The sequence below is a fragment of the Lactuca saligna genome, chromosome 4, assembly GCF_052625555.1.
Source record: "Lactuca saligna cultivar CGN05327 chromosome 4, ASM5262555v1, whole genome shotgun sequence".
Classification (NCBI taxonomy): Eukaryota; Viridiplantae; Streptophyta; class Magnoliopsida; order Asterales; family Asteraceae; genus Lactuca; species Lactuca saligna.
In genome coordinates, this window is record NC_136420.1 from 40,710,994 (window position 1) to 40,729,526 (window position 18,533).

Sequence of the window (18,533 nt, forward strand, 5' to 3'; positions counted from 1 at the left end):
GCCCTTTTGGAGTTCAATCGGTTTCTCTTGACATTATGTATGTAAGAGTACGTACTCTAGTTTCTCTTGGCTGCTGAACCACCAATTAATAGCATCCATGTTCACCGCATCCGCCAATGCATAAAGGCCTTTTTTCATGTGAAAAGTAGCTAATTGCTCACGTAGAAGACGCTCCTCTTCTCCACTTTTCACGATCCTCTTAAAAGATTCCATTACACCAACCATAACCTCCTTATCAAGATTTGGAGCTTTCCTATTAACTCCACCTGGTGCCATCTCCTCAGGATAATTTTTATCATAAAATCGTGGAGATAATGCAAATCCTAAACAATGCAAAGGGATTGTCATCTTCTCCCACCTTGCTAGTATAGTTTTCTCCACTCGAAGGTAATACTCAGCATAATGATGATTCATCATGACATCCTTAATCTCTCCTAGCATGTTATCCATTTTCTCGTAAATTTCTCCCATCTTTGATCCCTCACCATCACAAAATTTAACCATCAAGTATATTAGTTTTGTAACAGCAATGACACTTTCCACATCATCCCAAAAGTCTTCACTTTTAATTGTATCAACAACTAACAATCCACTCTGCCTAGTGTTTTTCATCTTTATTTTTCAACTATTCTCTCCATGAAGTAAGGACAATTGTAGTAGCAAGAGACTCTCCACAATCCCATAACCTTTTCAGCAAAATATAATGAGATGCATATCTTGTTTTGGCTACTTTTAACAATTCAAATTCTGAATTATCTCTAAAAATAGCCAATGCATGGGTGTGGTTAAGAAAATACTTAACAACTATTTTTCCTTTCCTATATGTGTCCATTAGCCAAAAAGAATCTATTGCAAGATCTTTAAAAACTAAATTCAAAGTATGGACACAACAAGGAGACTAGAAATTTTCTTTATGTACCTTCTCCACCTCCTTTCCGGTAGCCTTACAGTTTGTTGCATTGTCGGTAACAACTTGTAGAACATTCCTTAGTCCTACGGTTTCTATGGCTTCAAACAAGAAGTTTACAATTGATGCTCCTATCTTCTCTACACCAGAAAAGTCCTCTGCATACATAAACATGGCTCCATAGCTGTTGGTAGCAATAACATTGATCAATGGTCGATGTTTAACATTAGACCAGCCATCCGACACAATAGAAACCCCCTGTGTATACCATGTATCCTTCACTGAAGTTAGCCCCTTTTCCACATCTGTCACACACTCGTCAAGCAAAACGGTTCGAGCTTTATCATATGAAGGAGCCGTATAACCAGAAGGTGCCCTGTTTATGGCTGTTATCATCTCTTGAAATTGAGGATTACGTAGAACATTGAAAGGAATGCCATTAGCACATAGTGCTCTCATAATCTTCATATCAACTGTGTTTCATACAAACTGTGTTTCTTTCCATCATACCCAAAGAATCTTCGAGTGGTTTTTTAGATTTAGAAGTAGAACTCTATTTTTTATTAATTACAGAGTTCTTCAAAGACTTAGAAATACCTTTTGATTCTGCAGCATCTAATCTGTTTAACAAGCTTTGATATTTAACCCGATCCTTGAGTATAGCAGGACACCTTTTGATTTCTGGTGCTTTCCCAATTGCAGCACCAAAAAAGTGTACATGAATTCTAGTATAAGACCTGGTAAACATTTTATGGCAGTGCTTACACACCCATTTCTTTGAACCCCCTTATGTCCAATTCCTGCAACAAGGGCTTATCAACCTTGGAAGCTTGAACATGAGGAACTTCAACACTTTCTGGATCGCCTAGAACTCCATCTTCATTATCAGAATCAGTCAAGGTAACATCAACTCTATTTGGAACGGGATTATTTTTACCAAATACCATTTTTCCAAAAAAGAAATCGAGAAGAATAAAGAACGTAAAGAATGGAGGAGTAGAGGAGTTGATGTTTGAAGGTGTAGAACAAGACAGTGAATATGAAATAGAGTGATAGAATTGCGTAATTGATTTTGGTTCCCCATACCTCATGATCGTTGTTCTTTTTTTGGGTTCCCCAATTCTGGAACCAACATTTCAGCTGTCGATGATGTTTTTTTTAGATCTTCAATTTTCCCATCGACGTTCCTGAAATTGATGGGTCGTCATTCCAGAAATTGATGGAGCGACGAATTGAGTATATTGAAATCGCGATCCTTAATGTAATAGAATCGACAGTTCAAGCGATTAGGGTCAAACGATTATGCGATTGGGTCGCGATCAAGTAAGCAATTGGATCGCAATTGGTCCCGTTTCTAGACCGTACGATATGGAATGAAAAACGTAGGGGGAAAAGTGATCCTAGTAACTATGATTTGGAGTACAGATGGACCCTACCCTTAGACCACTGACTTCTTTGGAAGCGAGAACATTATCCCATGCAACCCAATGAATTTTGTTCTTGTCTTTGTTACCACCCTAAAGAAACTTTGTGCTGATTTTCTTAAGTGTCTCCATAACCCCACAAGGGGAAATAAATAGTGACATATAGTATATAGGAAGGTTGCTTAACACTGAATTTATGACTGTTAATCGACCCCTAAATGAGAGTGTCTTAGACTTCCACTTAGACAGTTTGGAATGGAATTTATGAATTATACGTTTCCAACTTTTGATTGGCTTCATGTTGACAAACGAGGACCCCCAAGTAGGTAAAGGGGAGAGTACCAGCACTGTAGCCAAGGATGTTTGCCCAATTGTTTGTTTCAGGGGTTGAAACGCATATCCCAAACACCTTTGACTTATAAAATTCACCTTAAGTCCAGGTGATGCGTGAAAAGACTTTCGAATACAAGCAAGATTCTTCAGATTGGATCTGGACCATTCACCAATGAATAACGCGTCATCAGTGTAAAAAAAAGTGTGATATCATCGATCCATTACCTGGAAGTTGAATACCTTTGAAGGTACCCTTTTCACCAGCTATTTTGAGTGCTAAGTTTAAGCCTTCCATGGGAATTATGAATAGAAATGGGGATAAGGGGTCGCCTTGGCACACACACCCCTAAAAAGATTGAATTCATTGGTAAGGCATCCATTCACAATGACTAACACTTTGGATGATGAGAGGCAGCCTCGAATCCATGCTTTCCATTCACTTCCAAAACCCTATGATCAAGGATTGAATCAAGATTATTCCGGTTAAAGTTAACTAAATCAAAGGCTTTGTGAAAATCAACGTTGAATAACAGTGCCTTCATTTTCTTGGCCTACGAATAGATTTAATTAATAATTAATGAGCCATCCAAGAGGTTACGGCCCTCAACGTAAGTGGATTGGACATCCCCAGTAATGCCCCCAATGAAGGTTTTGATACAATTGCCAAGGATCTTTGATATAATCTTATAGAGACAAACAATAAGACTGATGGGACGAAAGTCGTTTAATGAGGCAGGATCTTTTGTTTTAGTAGCCAACGTAATGAATAAGAAGTTACATCCTAGGGAAAGAGTACCAGGATCCTCAAAATGACAGATTAAATGTATCACATCAGGTGAAATAAGGCTCCAAAATTGATTGATGAGTTTGAAGGTGAACCTGTCGGGTCCAAGCATCATCTCGCTTCCGCAAGCCCAAACAACTTATTTGGCCTCTTCACAACTAATTTGGGCTTCCATCCTTATCACCTCCATCATGGTTATGGCATGAAACTGAGTATAGATACGTTTGAGACGAGAACTCCATGGCTCATGAAATTTGTTTTTAAAGAATCGGAACGCCTCTTTCTTGATCTTTTCACACTAGTAGACCATTTACCATTAATATTTAAGCCGTTGATCCTATATTTTTGGTTTTTATTATTGATGAAACCATGAAAGAATTTTGAGTTTTTGTCCCCTTCAATAAACACTTGATACGAGATCTTTGTTTCAGGTCTAAAGCCGCCAATTTAGCAATTGCAACGGATTTTGAGTTCATCTTTTGTTAAACTTATTGTTTCAGTCTCTTTCTCTAATTTTGTGATCATCTCCTTTAGCTCGAGTGCCTCCTAATTTTCTTTTTGTCTCTCCTCATTCCTCTACTATCTTATTTCGCCTTTGAGATGTTTGAATTTTGCTGCTAAGTAAGCATCTGGTAGGCTATAGCCATCAAAGGAGTTCCAATCATTGAGGATAATATGGTCTAAATGTCTAGTCCATCTTTAAGTAACCAAGAATTGTAGAACTTAAAAGGCGGTGGACCAAAGTTATCCAGAGAGGATGTTAGTGTGATCAGGAAGTGATGGAAGAGTCCCTGGGGCTGAGCAGTGGCAAAGACAATAGGGAACTTGGCTAAGAAGTTTGAACATCCTAGGAATCTATCTAAGTTACTGAGTTTTCACCAATAGGACTCATGTATGTAAATTTCTCCCCACCCATGTTATAATCAATAAAACCAACATTAAGGATGAACGTGTTAAATGTCTGGGAACTAGTGGAACAAAAGCTTGAGTTGGATCTTTCACTTTCGCATCTGACCACATTGAAATCGCCGAATAAGATCCATTGTCTCTTTCTACTTGGTGGATGTTGAGTAGTTCATCCCATAAAGTTTGTTTATCATTCACCGATTATGGACGATAGAAATTGGCGAAGATGGTGTTCCCGTCAATCTCTTTCCATTTCCCATTGACAATCAGAAAGTGGCGAGATTTGATTACGTCAATTATTTGAAAAAAGTATGTGTTCCAAATGGGGATGAGCCCCCCATATCGCCTACTAGAGTTAACACCATCATAGTCGAATTCGTATGATTCCCAATACCCTTCACATTTATACTAGAAAAATCTGACATTTGAGTTTCTTGAATCCCCATGAAGTTGATTTTGTGCGTTTTATGTAGTCTCTTAACCCAATTGATTTAATTTGTCCCCATTCCACACACGTTTTGAGAGGGACAGTTCATTGGTCAAGAATTTTTCCACCAATGTCACCCATGGCTTGCGCAAGAACTAGATTGTTCTTGTTAAGTTGAAACCCCACTTCGAAACCAATTTCTATTGAATGAACCATCTTATTTGAAACAGATCCATTCACACAATTCTCGTCCTCCATGAGGAGTTCCATTAGCTGGGTTTTAATTAAGATCGATTGAGGGGGCATGCTCTAGTCTGATGGAAATAGTAGGAGGAAGGAAAGTGGTCGTCGTTGGAATAAAACAATGAGTTGAGGATAAATTACATGATTTATTCATTTTTCTCTTTTTAATTTTAGGACTATTGTTGTTGGTTTTAGCGTTTGACGGAGAATTATTATCATGGATCGGGGATTTAAAAACAATTGGGCCACTAGAGTTTGGGAAGGGCCCGAAACACCTAAGAGGTAGCTTATTAAAGGGGTGTTTGGATTAGCTTATTTGTGGTGGGAATAAGCAATAAGCAAGGGGAGATGATTATTAGAATTATCTTATTTAGCTTATTTCTAACACAATAAGCTGATTTTTAAGGACTTTATCCAAACACTTAAACTTAGCTTAGTGTGGTGGGCATAAGCAATAAGTAATAAGCACTCTCTTTTTTCCTATCCAAACACCCCCGAGTATGGCTCCACCTGAAGTGTATGATGGGGAAAAAGTCTAGCCCAACACTTGCTCATTCCCATATAAGTCGGTGATTAATGGGGTCTAAGTGAGGAGTGTTGTCATATTATTAGCCGTCATCGGGGGTTGATTTGACATCCTAATCTCCTTTGTTTGGGGAATTTCAATCGTCGCTACTACCTCAAAATTGTCTTCATGCACATTAACTCCATCGTTGATGCCAATGTTTCCTGGAGAGTAGAACGTCGGTGGCCAATATGATGGTTCCTCCATCGGAGGTTTGTTGGTGTCATCTTTTCTCACACTGCTTGAACCACCATTGTTGTTACCAAACTCAGAATCCTTATTACTATTATCTATGCAGATTTCATCTTCTTCAAGATCCTTCTCATCCTCCTACGTCCAAGTTTCAGAAATAGTTTCATCCTTGTCATATTCATCAACACTCTCATCCTCTACTTTGTTAAAAGACAACGATTTGAAGGGAGACCAGTCATCAATGTATTCAACAACCCCCACTATTATAGTCTCACCTCGATAATCATGATTTCCTCGTTAATCCAAGTCCTCTTAGACATGAGGACACCCACTTTACTCATTGAGTAGTCTCTGCGATCTCGAATGCCGTCAAAAGGATTTATGACTCTACCCATTGCAGAAAAGTTTGATTTGTCCCAAAGCTTAATTGGTAATCCAAGAACTTTTAACCAAGCGATTCATTCATACCGTATTTCATTTTTATATCCAGGTACCATCCATTTAAACCAATATTTTCATCTTTCTTTATCTTCAAGGAATTTTGTTGCTTTGGTCTCTTGATTGAAGCTCATGGCTATATTAAGTCCCCCCAAATATTTTGTGTCATCACTCATAAGCCATGATGTTTGCATACTACCAATGTGATCCAGGCTATGAGCTTCCCCAAACATAACGCTTCTTCTTATCCAGTCTTTCATGTATGTTTCGGGTTAAGAGTTGCTATAGGGGTTGGTGGTTTACGAGAATGACTTTCTCTATTAGCAGCAACTTGGGCGAATGTCCTTTTATCACGATGGCTAAAAGGTAGATGGGGTGGTTGTGGAGCATAACATGTGGTGGTTTTGTTGTGCCAACGAGCTTTAGTCGTTGGTATCGTCATCTGCAGGCATCCTTCTTTCCCCCCATGTACACATCGGCAGCATGCCCAAATCATGAAAACGACTTTCTTAGCTCTTCTTTCCTTATCCCTTCGGGGAACCCTTAACGTACATATTTGTTAGAGTGTTGTTGGTTGAATTATTATGATATGTCGGTTTCCTTCGCCGAACCTTTGTCCATTCAATTGATTACTAATAGTCTAAAATAACAAAATTTACATCTACTTAACAAAATAAAAATACCAAAATAGATTTTTATAGCCAACTAAATATTTGAACGAAAAAAAAAAAGTACATTAGTAAAAATAAAAGAATAAACTTTTACCAAAAAAAAAAACCTAATTATTTGAACGAAAAAATAAATACAAACTGCAACAACAAAACAAAGACTTAATCTTTATTAGCCGACAAACTCTTAATTATACTGCACGAAATAATAGTTATTCGATCATATCATTTCTTGTTTTTCTACTACACAAAAATAGAGGTGTCTTATTTTCTTTTCATGACAATATGTATGACACCTCATATATTCTTGATTAATAATCAGCCCATATTACTAATTAATATGCTAAAAATTTTACGTTAGTCGATAAGTGATACTAATTTATAAAAAATCAAATTAGTCAACAAAGCCAGATTTAAATTCTTTTTTTTTCTCTTCATCCTAACCTCTTATTAAGAATTCATGTATAGATTGATCAATTTCTTCTACTCAATATATGAAACGAAAAAACAACAGAACAAAATACAATGACCATTTATCTATTTTATCTAGCAATTATCAATTGTTACAATTGCTCTTCTTTTTAAATTGTCAAAACACACAATCAAGTCTTAAGTGTGCACAAAAAAAAAAAAAAAAAAAAAAAAAGTCAACTTTAACTTGTACAACGGTCAAGGTTACCTTAAAAACATCAAAATTCTAACTCTCAAAAGGCTATTTTGGTCAAATCATCCACTTTTACATTCGTCTTCACACCCAACCTCAAAAGACTATCAATCATCACAGGGATATCAGCTTGCAAACCACCAGCCAAGGCCTGGAAACGTAAAAAAACAAAAAAACAGTAAATTACCATATTGCCCTTATCATCTCAACTTCAATACCACATTAAATTACCATTTTGTCCTCATCTTTCCGGCTCTTTATGACCTCCAAAGGCCACTCGCTAACCATCTTCTCAAGTTCCGCCATTATATCTGGCCTTTTCGCCTCCGGTAAAGTCTGTCATTAAGTAAAAAGATGTAAAATGACAATATTGCCCCTGTGGAATTTGTAAATTAAAAGAAACATTAACAATACCTGGGTGACAGCTTGAATTACCACAGCTGCTTCTTCTGGTTTATGTTCAATTAAAAACCCTTTTGCACATGAAAATCCACTTCCAATTGTATGTGTTTTCATCAATCCAGATCTCAGTTTCTCAATTTTCCACAAATTATCAATATCTCCTGTAAAAATAGATTTTCATGACTTGACTAATTTACCCCTATATCAGTGGTGTTAAAATTAAGCATCATTAAGGGCAAAAATGTAATGTCATCATCTAAGTATCAAATAAAGTTCCCATGCTTATTTTCCATGACTTGACTGATGTACCCTTATAAAATTGGTGTTAAAGTTAAGGATCATTAAGGGTAAAAGCGTAAATTAACACCTAATTTGGCAGCATATGTCATCCAAGTATCAAATGAAGTTCGTCTCAATTTCACTCCAGCCTTCACAAATCTTTTTGCGTACTTACACATCAACTCCCAGCTATCTGTTTCATAGCAAATGCTGCATGAAAGAGACTTGATGTATTAATATAATTGAATAAATAAATAGGTTTTTATTCGTTTAAAACATTTTTCTCAATTTTTGTATTGTGTGGGTCCCACCTAAAGACGATATCTGCTGTTCCAGGTTGCAGTGGGACATCATTTGCTTTCAAAAGCTTCATTACATCCACCATAAGATCAACATCTTTGTGTTCTTTAGCATACAACTGCAACAAATCTTGATTTTTAACAAGTAAAATCAAGAATGAAAAATGAAAAAAATAAAAAGATTTTTAAAGAAATAAAATAATACCAGTAAACTGTGAGCAGATGCAACGCTAGGGGTTAATCCGTATACATTGTGTTTCCATAATGTCTTTTTTCCTGTTTTTGATATTTTTTTTTTTTTTTAAAAAAAAAAGATTATTTTTTTTAGTTTGACAATTTAATATTTTTTAATTTCATTGGGTCATGTTTATATCATACCAAGATCAATAGCCTCTACTCTAACACATGCCTTTGATACTTCCCGACAAAGATTATCATTAAAATTCTCAAAAATTCGAAGATTTGAGAGTCTCTGTGATTAAAACATATTAGTTAATAGCAAATTACTTCAAATTTAAAATAAAACAAATTGATTAAAGCATGAGAAGAAAAAAACTAACGAATTTTCGAAGGTTTTCCAATATGTTGAATAGAAGTTTGATGTCTTCACGATTGGAACTTTTTTCTATGAGGCTCCATAACAAATTGTTGGGAGGTGCAGTTCTTTGTTCCTTTACAGATTTGAGCAATTTATCATACAATTCTTTAGCAGCATCTGGAGTGAAAAGAAATAAACAGTTTTTTTATTACAAAAATACCCTTTTTCATCGAATGAACAGTTTGTGAACTTTAAATGCAATCAAGATAACTTACCTGTGGGATTAACTTCAATTGTGCTTGCATCTGAAGAGTATAATGCCCTTGACAACATCATTGAGCTTGTTGGAATGCTGAAAGTTGTGTTCTTGATAGGGTGATTTAAACCTCCATTGACTCCAAATTTCAGTGATGTGTGATAAGAACATGAATGTATGTTTCTAATTTGCCTACATTGTGAGTGATGCCTCGACACCTATAAAATATACAGTTTTTATCAGATAAACAGCATGAGTATCGGATTTTGTTATCTGTCTTCAACACTCACATTAGTCTGATTATAATATTTGTTCTAATGTTTAGCATCGATTTTTTTCGGTTAGGTTAGGGCTGATCATGATGATGAAATAGTCATGAAAACAACTTGAAAGCAAGAAATGAAACTGCCTCCATTTACGTCATTTGCAATAAATCAATAACCCTAATGAAAATGGAATTATATTTCCCCCAGATGAATTTTCGTGAAATGTGTAAGATAAACCCTTTCCTAAACCCTTGTTCATGTTCGTCTTTGGATGTGATTTCGTAAACCTAGTCCATTGATTCGAGTTTTCAACCAATTGAAAAATAATCATTTTAAAATCAAACGGGGAGCTGAATCAGGGTTCTCGTAACACTAAGATATAGCTGACATGGATCTGAGAATAAAAGGCACAAATTTATATGAAAAATTAAACAAACGAAGTTTTCGATATCAATGGAGATTAAACAAACCTCTATTAGAAGGCGCCGGAAACCCATTCTGTTATATGCAAACACAATAGAAATCTTTGTAAACGTTTTGGGTTCCGTTTATCGTCGGAGATGAATTGACGATTGACGGCGAGTCGACGACTGATCAGTCACTGATGTATCATCTTCTGTGACAGCAATGGGCCTAAAAGCGTAACTACGGTCCAAATATATCTATTGGGCTTTGAATTTGACCCAATAATAGGAGTTCATATTTTTGTATTATTTTTGTTAAAGGCAAATTACAAAAAATATCCTATAATAATTATGGATGTGTATGGTTAGTAAGGTGGTGTCTGGCTAATCTTATTTAAAGAACTTATTAGTTTATTGACAGATTCATATTGTTATAGGCTTAAAAAAAATGTTATGATCATCATTAAAAAAATCATTTTTTTAATAGGTTATCTTGCTTTAATTAATAAGCTAAATAACTATAAGCTAATAAATAATAAGTTTTTTTTGTCAAACACCTCCTAATTTAGCTAAAAAAATCCTAGAATATCATAATTCATGACCACATAACTCATTTGTGATGGTCCTCAATCGGTTTGTGCATAACTAAGCCTCGAGTCTATTCCCCTTAAACCAGTTTTTTTTAAATAACTACTAAAAATATATTTTAACATTTTTTTTAACTTTTATTATTTAAATGTTTATGAAAAACTACTAGTAATTGAACTCGAATTTAAATCGAGCTTGTTTAATTTGTTACTTTTAATCAGGTTTCGACCGATTCTGTTTAATATCATCCAACTTGTAGCAATGAAAACTATCTATTGTCTAATAATTGCACACGTATCTTCTAAATTAAAAAAAATAATAATAATAATAATAATGGTTGAATTTGATTATAAGACTAAGGAATCGCTAGTAAAATTACAAAGAATTACAATGACCGAATGGCTAACATAGGAATTTATAAGAACCTACCCAATCAGATTTAAGTATAACGTTCATATTTAATATCCAAAACAAAGATTAGGGAACAATGGAATCAAACAATCCCATTTTCTTTGGCTTAACTGCTACAAACAACATTTCATTTTCAAACTTTCAAATACTCCAACAAACCGTAATAATGGACACATATAAATCCCATAAATGGGCGCTCTATAACCTTTTTTTTTTTTTAGCATCAGATATGATCCAGACTTTCCTCATGATAAGTGCAAATACGACGAAGAAACGAAGTGCACTGATATTTTCCGTTTGTGTAACGCATCATTTTTCGTTTATTTATTTTTAAAAAGGGTATAATAAAGAATATGGGTGAATATATAATTAGAATTCAAGTTTTAAGGTGGGATATTTTAATTAAAAAAATAAAAATATATTATTTAGATTTAATGGGGTGAAATAATAATTAAAAATAAAAATATCTAATCATCTTGATTAATTAAAGTACTTAAACGAAACAATATGATATTTTAAAGAAGTAAAATAAAAGGTAAATGATAAAAAAAGAATTTAATGAATTTTGATATTTATCTAAAAAAATTAATAATAAAAACATAATAAAACAAGATTTATTAGAAATGTAAATCCTCCTTAATAAATGAATGTTTTTTTTACCACATGTCAATCTCTTATGAGTTTTAACACTTTTTGTGGTATTTTTGAATAAATGTTTTTTCCATTTGTTATTTTCTCATTTTTTTTTTATCTTTCTTAATTAACACATCATATTTACACCTTAATTAAAAATTGTCTTAACTGAAAATAACCAATAAATTACAATATTACAACTCATATAGTATTTAATATATTTTCTTTTAAATTCAAATTTTAAATTTTAAATTTAAATAAACTTTTGTTTAAACCTTTATATTTGATTAAAAAATATATAATTAACATAAGAATGATATGTATATAAACTTTACCTCCAATTTTCTCGAGACTGGTCTCCGTCTTAGACTCGTCTTGAAACAGTTAGTTTTTTTTCCATACGTATCCCAAATGGTCTCAGTTCATTTTTTTTGGGACCAATCTTTTTTTCGGTGTCTTAGTTTTTTTTTTTGGGGACCATTTAGAGACATATCTTTTTGTTCACGTCTAATTGAATACAAACAATCGTGGGAAATACTCATATTCTTTTATTTTGGTTTTTAAAATACAGTTTTAACATTTTTTCATATGGTTTTTTGGGAAAATTACTTTCACATTTTCCGCTCCAGTCGATTGGATGTTTATAAGAAACTAGTAGTAACTAGAGTGTGCCTTGAAGCGGATTAATTTGTTTTGGGTAAATTTAATCGAATTTGTTTGAAAATTAAGCAACCATTAACAATGAAAAGCAATCATTTTCTAAGGTTAGTCCAAACAAGTCATCTTAACATCATTTGCCACCTTATCCTCCAAACTATATTTTTTGGTAGGAAATGGTCACCACATTTCTACACTAAAATAATTTTCATGTGATCATTTTTATTTTACTTTTTTTCTTGATTTTTTTTAAATAATTATAAAATTAAATATAATTTTATAAATTAATTTAAATAAAAATATTATTTAAATAAAAACATAACGTTTAAATTGATAAAAGACATTGTAATACCAAAATAAAAATTACATACTTTTTTTTTCTAAATACACTACTTGTCATCATCGTCTGCATCGTAGATATGATCTGTCAAGTCATGTCGAAGTTGTTCGAAGTTGTTAGTTTTATTGTGCGTCTTGAATATCAACGATTCTATGTAAATATTTCACTGAACATAGCTAAAATTGCATATGTTGCGGCTCCATTGGCATATATTATGCAATATTTCATAGTTTATCTTCCATTGTCATGTAACGCATTATGATATGTGCATACATAATATATTATAGATTTTATATCTCATATGGTTGTGTCACATGTTCTACTATGTGTTACTTTGACTTTAGAACTCCAAAAGCACGTTTCACATCTTTACATGTTGCCTTTTTATCTTCTATTGAAAAAAAATTATTGGTTTCACTGGGTGTTGAAATACTTTCACGAATGTGGAATACGTAGGATATCTTCCACGTGTAATGTAATACTCAAACTTATATTTATTTTCATTCACTATGAAAGGAGCAGCTAGTGCCTTTCTTAAAAAAATATTGTTGAATATTGGTGATTGATCAAGAAGTTGATATAGTTGTTAGAACCCTTTCAAATTATCCTCTCCATGCATAGAGACAATTTCTCCAATCTCAATGTGTACAATCAATGCTTTCAAGCATACTGGGCAAACCATGTCACTCTTTATGTCCCGCATATAGTAGTTGCATATCATTCAACGAAGGTTTCCACAAATAAATGTTACTAAATGTTTCAACAATACTGATAATCTATGCAAATTTTCTCTTGCGGTTCTTTCAGTGCAACACCCGTTTCCCAAAGTGGAGCAACTAAAAACTTAATAGGATCAAATATATAGAGTTTTTAGGAAAAACTATGTGCCACGACGTGGGACATGAGTTACCACGACATGGAAATATTTGTTTAAGCGCGTTTTCATCTTGTACGTCATAACGTGACAAGCCTTTGGTCACAACGTGCTGGCCACCTGAGTATTTAACTCTAATTCCAGAATTTGTGCCCTTATTTAAGGGAAGTGAGGGCTAGGGTTTGCACACCCCCAGTATCCATCACCTCCCTTTCACCCTCCAAGAAACCCTAGCCTTCATATTGACCTTGTGACCTCTTTGTGGTGATTTTAGCCCTTGAAGAAGAAGGGGATGGTATGCTTGCTAGTTGGAAGAGTGTATCACTCCAGATCTTGCATCTCCTGCATCTGGTGGAGCTTGGGATGGCATAAAGCTTCCACCTTTTTGGTTCTCTCCATATATCTAGGATTTATTGCATTTCTTGGCTCATCTTCGAGTTTGGGTTGGTTAGATGAGATAAAGTTGCAACTTTATAGCTCACCTTGGCCCTTTGGTCTCTATATCTTTTAGATCTGAAGTTTGATTGAGTATTGAGCTCCATAAATGAGATTTTGGTATTATTTATCCATTTTGACCTACTTTAAGTTCTAGACTTGCATTGGGCATGCATGTATGCAAACAACGATTTTTAGTTTGGAATAGAAGTAAGAAAGTCTTCTGGAAAGTATGAAAGGGAGGTTTTAAGTTGTAGGAGTTCAACTTTCACGACGTGGCAGCCTGCTTTCCATGACATGACGATTGTTGCCATTGCGACTGTTTTGACGTGAATATGCCACAACGTGACCAATGAGTGGTCAGGACGTGGGAGTTGTCTAGATGTTAACTTTCATCGTTAACCGTTGACTTTGACTTTGACCAGTTTGACTTTTGGTCAAACTTTGAAGGGTGTTAAGCTATAACCTGAGGTTTAGCTTATGTATGGTTTAGGAGGTTCGTGTAGCTGATGCTGTAGGACTTCGAGTAGTGGATTTCCAGCTCTTCATTCAGGTGAGTCTTCTCACTGTATTACTTATGCCAAAGTATATGTACATGCTGACTAGTTGAGTCTTATTTGCTGATTGTTCTTATGTGTTATTGAGCTACTGATAGATCCATGGCATGTTGTTAGCCCATTAGAATTGTTGATACTCCATAGAGTTGTTGATAACCCACAAGACGTTGGCTATCCTTACAACATATTGACATGATGCATTTGTAATTGTTTTGTCTAGCTTTATGCTAGTTTTTTTTAAATAAAATCTATCTTTTGTTGTTCAAAAAAATAATAAAAAATAAATAAACACCAAACTAACAAACCAAAAACATGAATGTATCTCCATTATATTAAAGTTTTCTTTACACAAATTTTTATATGTTAAAGTTTTTTTACACAAATTTTTATATCTTAAATATTATGTTCCAAAAGAGTTTCCATATAATTTATCTGATTTTGAAAAGCTTAGGGTTAATGTCATAAAAACCCTAAGTTTACAGCTTTTTTTCGTTTTTGTCCAAAGTTGTTTTTTAGGTTTGTTTATACCACAAATTTGCATTGATTTTGTTATTTTTGCCCTTTTATCAGGTTTTCCAGTCACAACCCATCTCAGATGCTTACTTGGCAATAACTGCTGACATGGAATGCCATGTTAGCAGATTTTACTTTAATTAAAAAACATAAGAAAATAAGACTAGCACGATTCGAACTTATGACCTCCAGGCTCCAACACAACAACAAAACCTCTTACCAATAAGCTACAATCTTTTTGGTGAATAACTTGTTGAACTTTCAATACTCATTACCATCTCATTTCTCTTTAATACACACCAACCACAACCCTAAAAACCCATTACCTTATTTAACACATTCCAGCCACCACCCATCATCCTGCCACTACCTATGTCACTATCTCTGACGCCATGTTCGTCACGATCTCCAATTTCACCTCCGTCACCATCTTCATTGTTCATCGTCTTCCCCTCCCATCTCTGACAGTCACGGTAATCCCCTCTCAGCATCTTCAACCCTTATAAGATCTTACGCTGCCATTATGGTGCTTCTTTTTCGTTGTTCATCTTCTTCATTGTCTAATATATTCTTCATAAACCCTAGCCACCACCATCGTCTTCAATGTTCATTATTTTTATTTACACGTCTACTGTAAGGATGGTGTTGACAGAGGTGAATGGTGGTTGAGGTCTTCGACAACTCAAGCAACGATGGAGTTGTAAGTGGATTGGTGATTTTCGGGTGAGTAGGTTGTGGGACAGAAGACCAGTGGTGTTGGTGGTTTGCAGATGGTCAGTGGAACTAGTGCTCTTTTAATAATAATAATAATAATAATAATAATAATAATAATAATAATAATTGAAAATAAAAACAAAATAATAATTGAAGTAATACTAATAGTAGTATTGGTATACATTATATTTAAGAAATCTAAAACGTTAACACAAAAAATATTTCAGCTTAGTTGTAAGGGGCTTAGATTCCTCTTTAAGAGGTTAGAGGTTCAAATCTTGACATACTCATTTCTGCTTTTTCTCTATTTTATCAAAAGCAAGCATCTCATCGCCTATGTGGCGCTTCCTTGGTCTAGTCAGCACTTACTTGGCGCGATACATGTGCAGGCAACCGGCTAGCAACTGGAAAACTTAATAAAAGGGTTAAAATGACAAAATCAATGCAAATTCGCGGTATAAACGAACCTAAAAAACAACTTGATGGTTTTTATAACATTAACTCAAAAGCTTATTTAACCCAACAAACTCCTATTATAGATGCTCGTGCGGAGATAGTAGAATGTTGACGATAATCAAAACCCTTTTAAAATAAATGAATTTATTTGTGCTAAGATTGTAAAAAATATTTAACGTTACCTAATCGGTGTACTAGGATTAATGGATTATCAACTTGGCGGTGTCTAATTGGGGATAATTAATTGCTAATTTGTTGAATTTTACAAAATTAAGTATGACTAATATCATCTGAAAGTTCATAAATACAACTAATATCATAACAAAATAGGTTAATATGATTAATACAACATTAATCACACATCAAATACTTTCTATTAAGATCAAACTTCTTCAAAATATTTAAATTTTATCTTTCTCTACTCCTTCACTTATTGTGTATGCATAGATTAATCGTTATAGGGTCTCTGGTTGATCGAATAACGCCTACAAATTAATCAAAGATTAATATGGACCTATCCAGGATTTTTATAACACTTATTTATAGGTAAAGTTTTATTTCTATTCCTATTAGAATTATTGATTTTCTAATCTGACGATATATAATCGTTCTTACATTGACATAATAGCTAATAATTATAATCATTGATATAACCCAACCAAATATTTTTCCTGATATAAATATTTTAAGGGTCATTTTACACCATAAAGGCATAAACCCACACATAACCACCCATGATTTTGCCTTACATATACCATAACTAATTATACAAGAATAGATGCTTAGAAGGTAAAAATGTTCATATACTTCAATTTTCAACTTTTCATACGTCAAAATATATCTATGAATCCAAATACCTAAAAAAATTCAACTTTCAAACTAGCACCAATATTCACACCTCTAGAGATGTTTCTTTCTAGGATTGGTTTTCTTTATCTAAAATAAATATGTGATCTTGCTTTAATGAAGAGGAAAGAAACGAAAAAAAAATCTTTATATACTTTGGCATCTTATGTATCTGTATATCCATGGATCACAACCTCCTGCTGACAATATAATGCAAACCCAACCTAACCCTACAGTTATCTGTGGACACGCAAACATGCCACTAAAAACCAAATATATATACACTCTATTGACATATATCTACGTAATTTATCAGTAAGAATCTTATACTCTCATGAATATCTCAATTACAATATTTTATTTTCGTCAAAGCAATTTATTAAATCAAATTTAAAACTATAAAAGTTTATTAAATGAGTAAGTTGAAATAGTCGTCACTCTCTGTAAACCAACTCATGTACCTTCATTTATTATGCATTTTTCATACCTATGAGATCTCGTGTGTTAGACCAAAAGTTATAACATATACATTAAAAAATTCCAAGGTAAATAAAATTAATGATGTAGCATATTAACTTTTTTTTTTTGGAAACTATAATTTGTATTAAAAATATCACCCACTAGCAAATAACTAGCAAGGGAACAAGAATAAATAACTGCAAAAACATAATAAGAGAAAACAACTACATGTAGTAAGTTACAATGATGCTAAAAATGAAATGAAGAATGAATCCAATCTTTCCAATTGCATATTCTTTCTTTGACCATGCATTTTATCTAAAAGAACACCAATGACTTGATTGCTCCTGAAACAATTTGTTGGGTTTAAGAATACCTGGTTGAACACTCGGTCATTCTATATGTCCATAAGTTTCATATTAGACCATGACAAGATGAATCTCTTTCTTTTCTTGGGGTATCTACCCTAATTAGCTGCAAATATTAATGCCATACCACATGAATATTTGCTTTCTAACTTGATTTCAACTATAGTTCGAATCAAGGTTCTAAAAAACGCAAGGCGTGACTTGGTGGCGAGGTCAAAGTTAAGTTATGTCAAACCTTGGCGAGCCATGACGTTTTTCAAAGCGTAACTATTTTATATACATTAAAAGAGATAAATCATATAATTATTGAATTGTATCAAATATATGAAGTTTTTAGAAGTGTTATATTAATATTTAATATAAAAAAGTTAACAAAAACTCAATTATTTTAGGCCCGACAAAAAAAAACAAAAAAAAAAAAATTAAAAAAACTCGCGCCTTGATAAAAAAACTCACGCCATAACGCGATAAGGCACGTCTTGACACGTTATTTGGGCGTCACGCTTAACAAACCCGCTTTGGACGTTTTCGTAACGGCTACATCACGCCTTGCGCCATGACTCATGACACGCCTTGAGGCGCGCCATAACACGCTTTTTAGAACCATGGTTCGAATACATCTATCAATTCCAAAATTTCTTCGGTTCTTTTCTCCACTCCCCTATGTTATTCCATACTCCCTTGATT

General features: G+C 33.8%; 2 protein-coding genes across 2 annotated transcripts; both read right to left on the minus strand.

Moving 5' to 3' along the window:
- Window positions 1–625: 625 nt before the first annotated feature.
- LOC145039512 (uncharacterized) lies at window positions 626–1,854 on the minus strand. Its single transcript, XM_078987556.1, has 4 exons — window positions 1,677–1,854; window positions 1,505–1,594; window positions 949–1,380; window positions 626–867 (listed from the first exon to the last, which is right to left on the minus strand). The coding sequence occupies exons 1-4, from the start codon at window positions 1,852–1,854 to the stop codon at window positions 626–628; spliced, it is 942 nt and encodes a 313-aa protein (XP_078843682.1).
- A 5,546-nt stretch (window positions 1,855–7,400) lies between these two features.
- LOC145041668 (adenylyl cyclase) lies at window positions 7,401–10,202 on the minus strand. Its single transcript, XM_078989812.1, has 10 exons — window positions 10,062–10,202; window positions 9,345–9,543; window positions 9,092–9,246; window positions 8,910–9,003; window positions 8,737–8,807; window positions 8,544–8,650; window positions 8,321–8,442; window positions 7,966–8,114; window positions 7,783–7,887; window positions 7,401–7,702 (listed from the first exon to the last, which is right to left on the minus strand). The coding sequence occupies exons 1-10, from the start codon at window positions 10,086–10,088 to the stop codon at window positions 7,592–7,594; spliced, it is 1,140 nt and encodes a 379-aa protein (XP_078845938.1). The 5' UTR covers window positions 10,089–10,202; the 3' UTR covers window positions 7,401–7,591.
- Window positions 10,203–18,533: the final 8,331 nt, after the last annotated feature.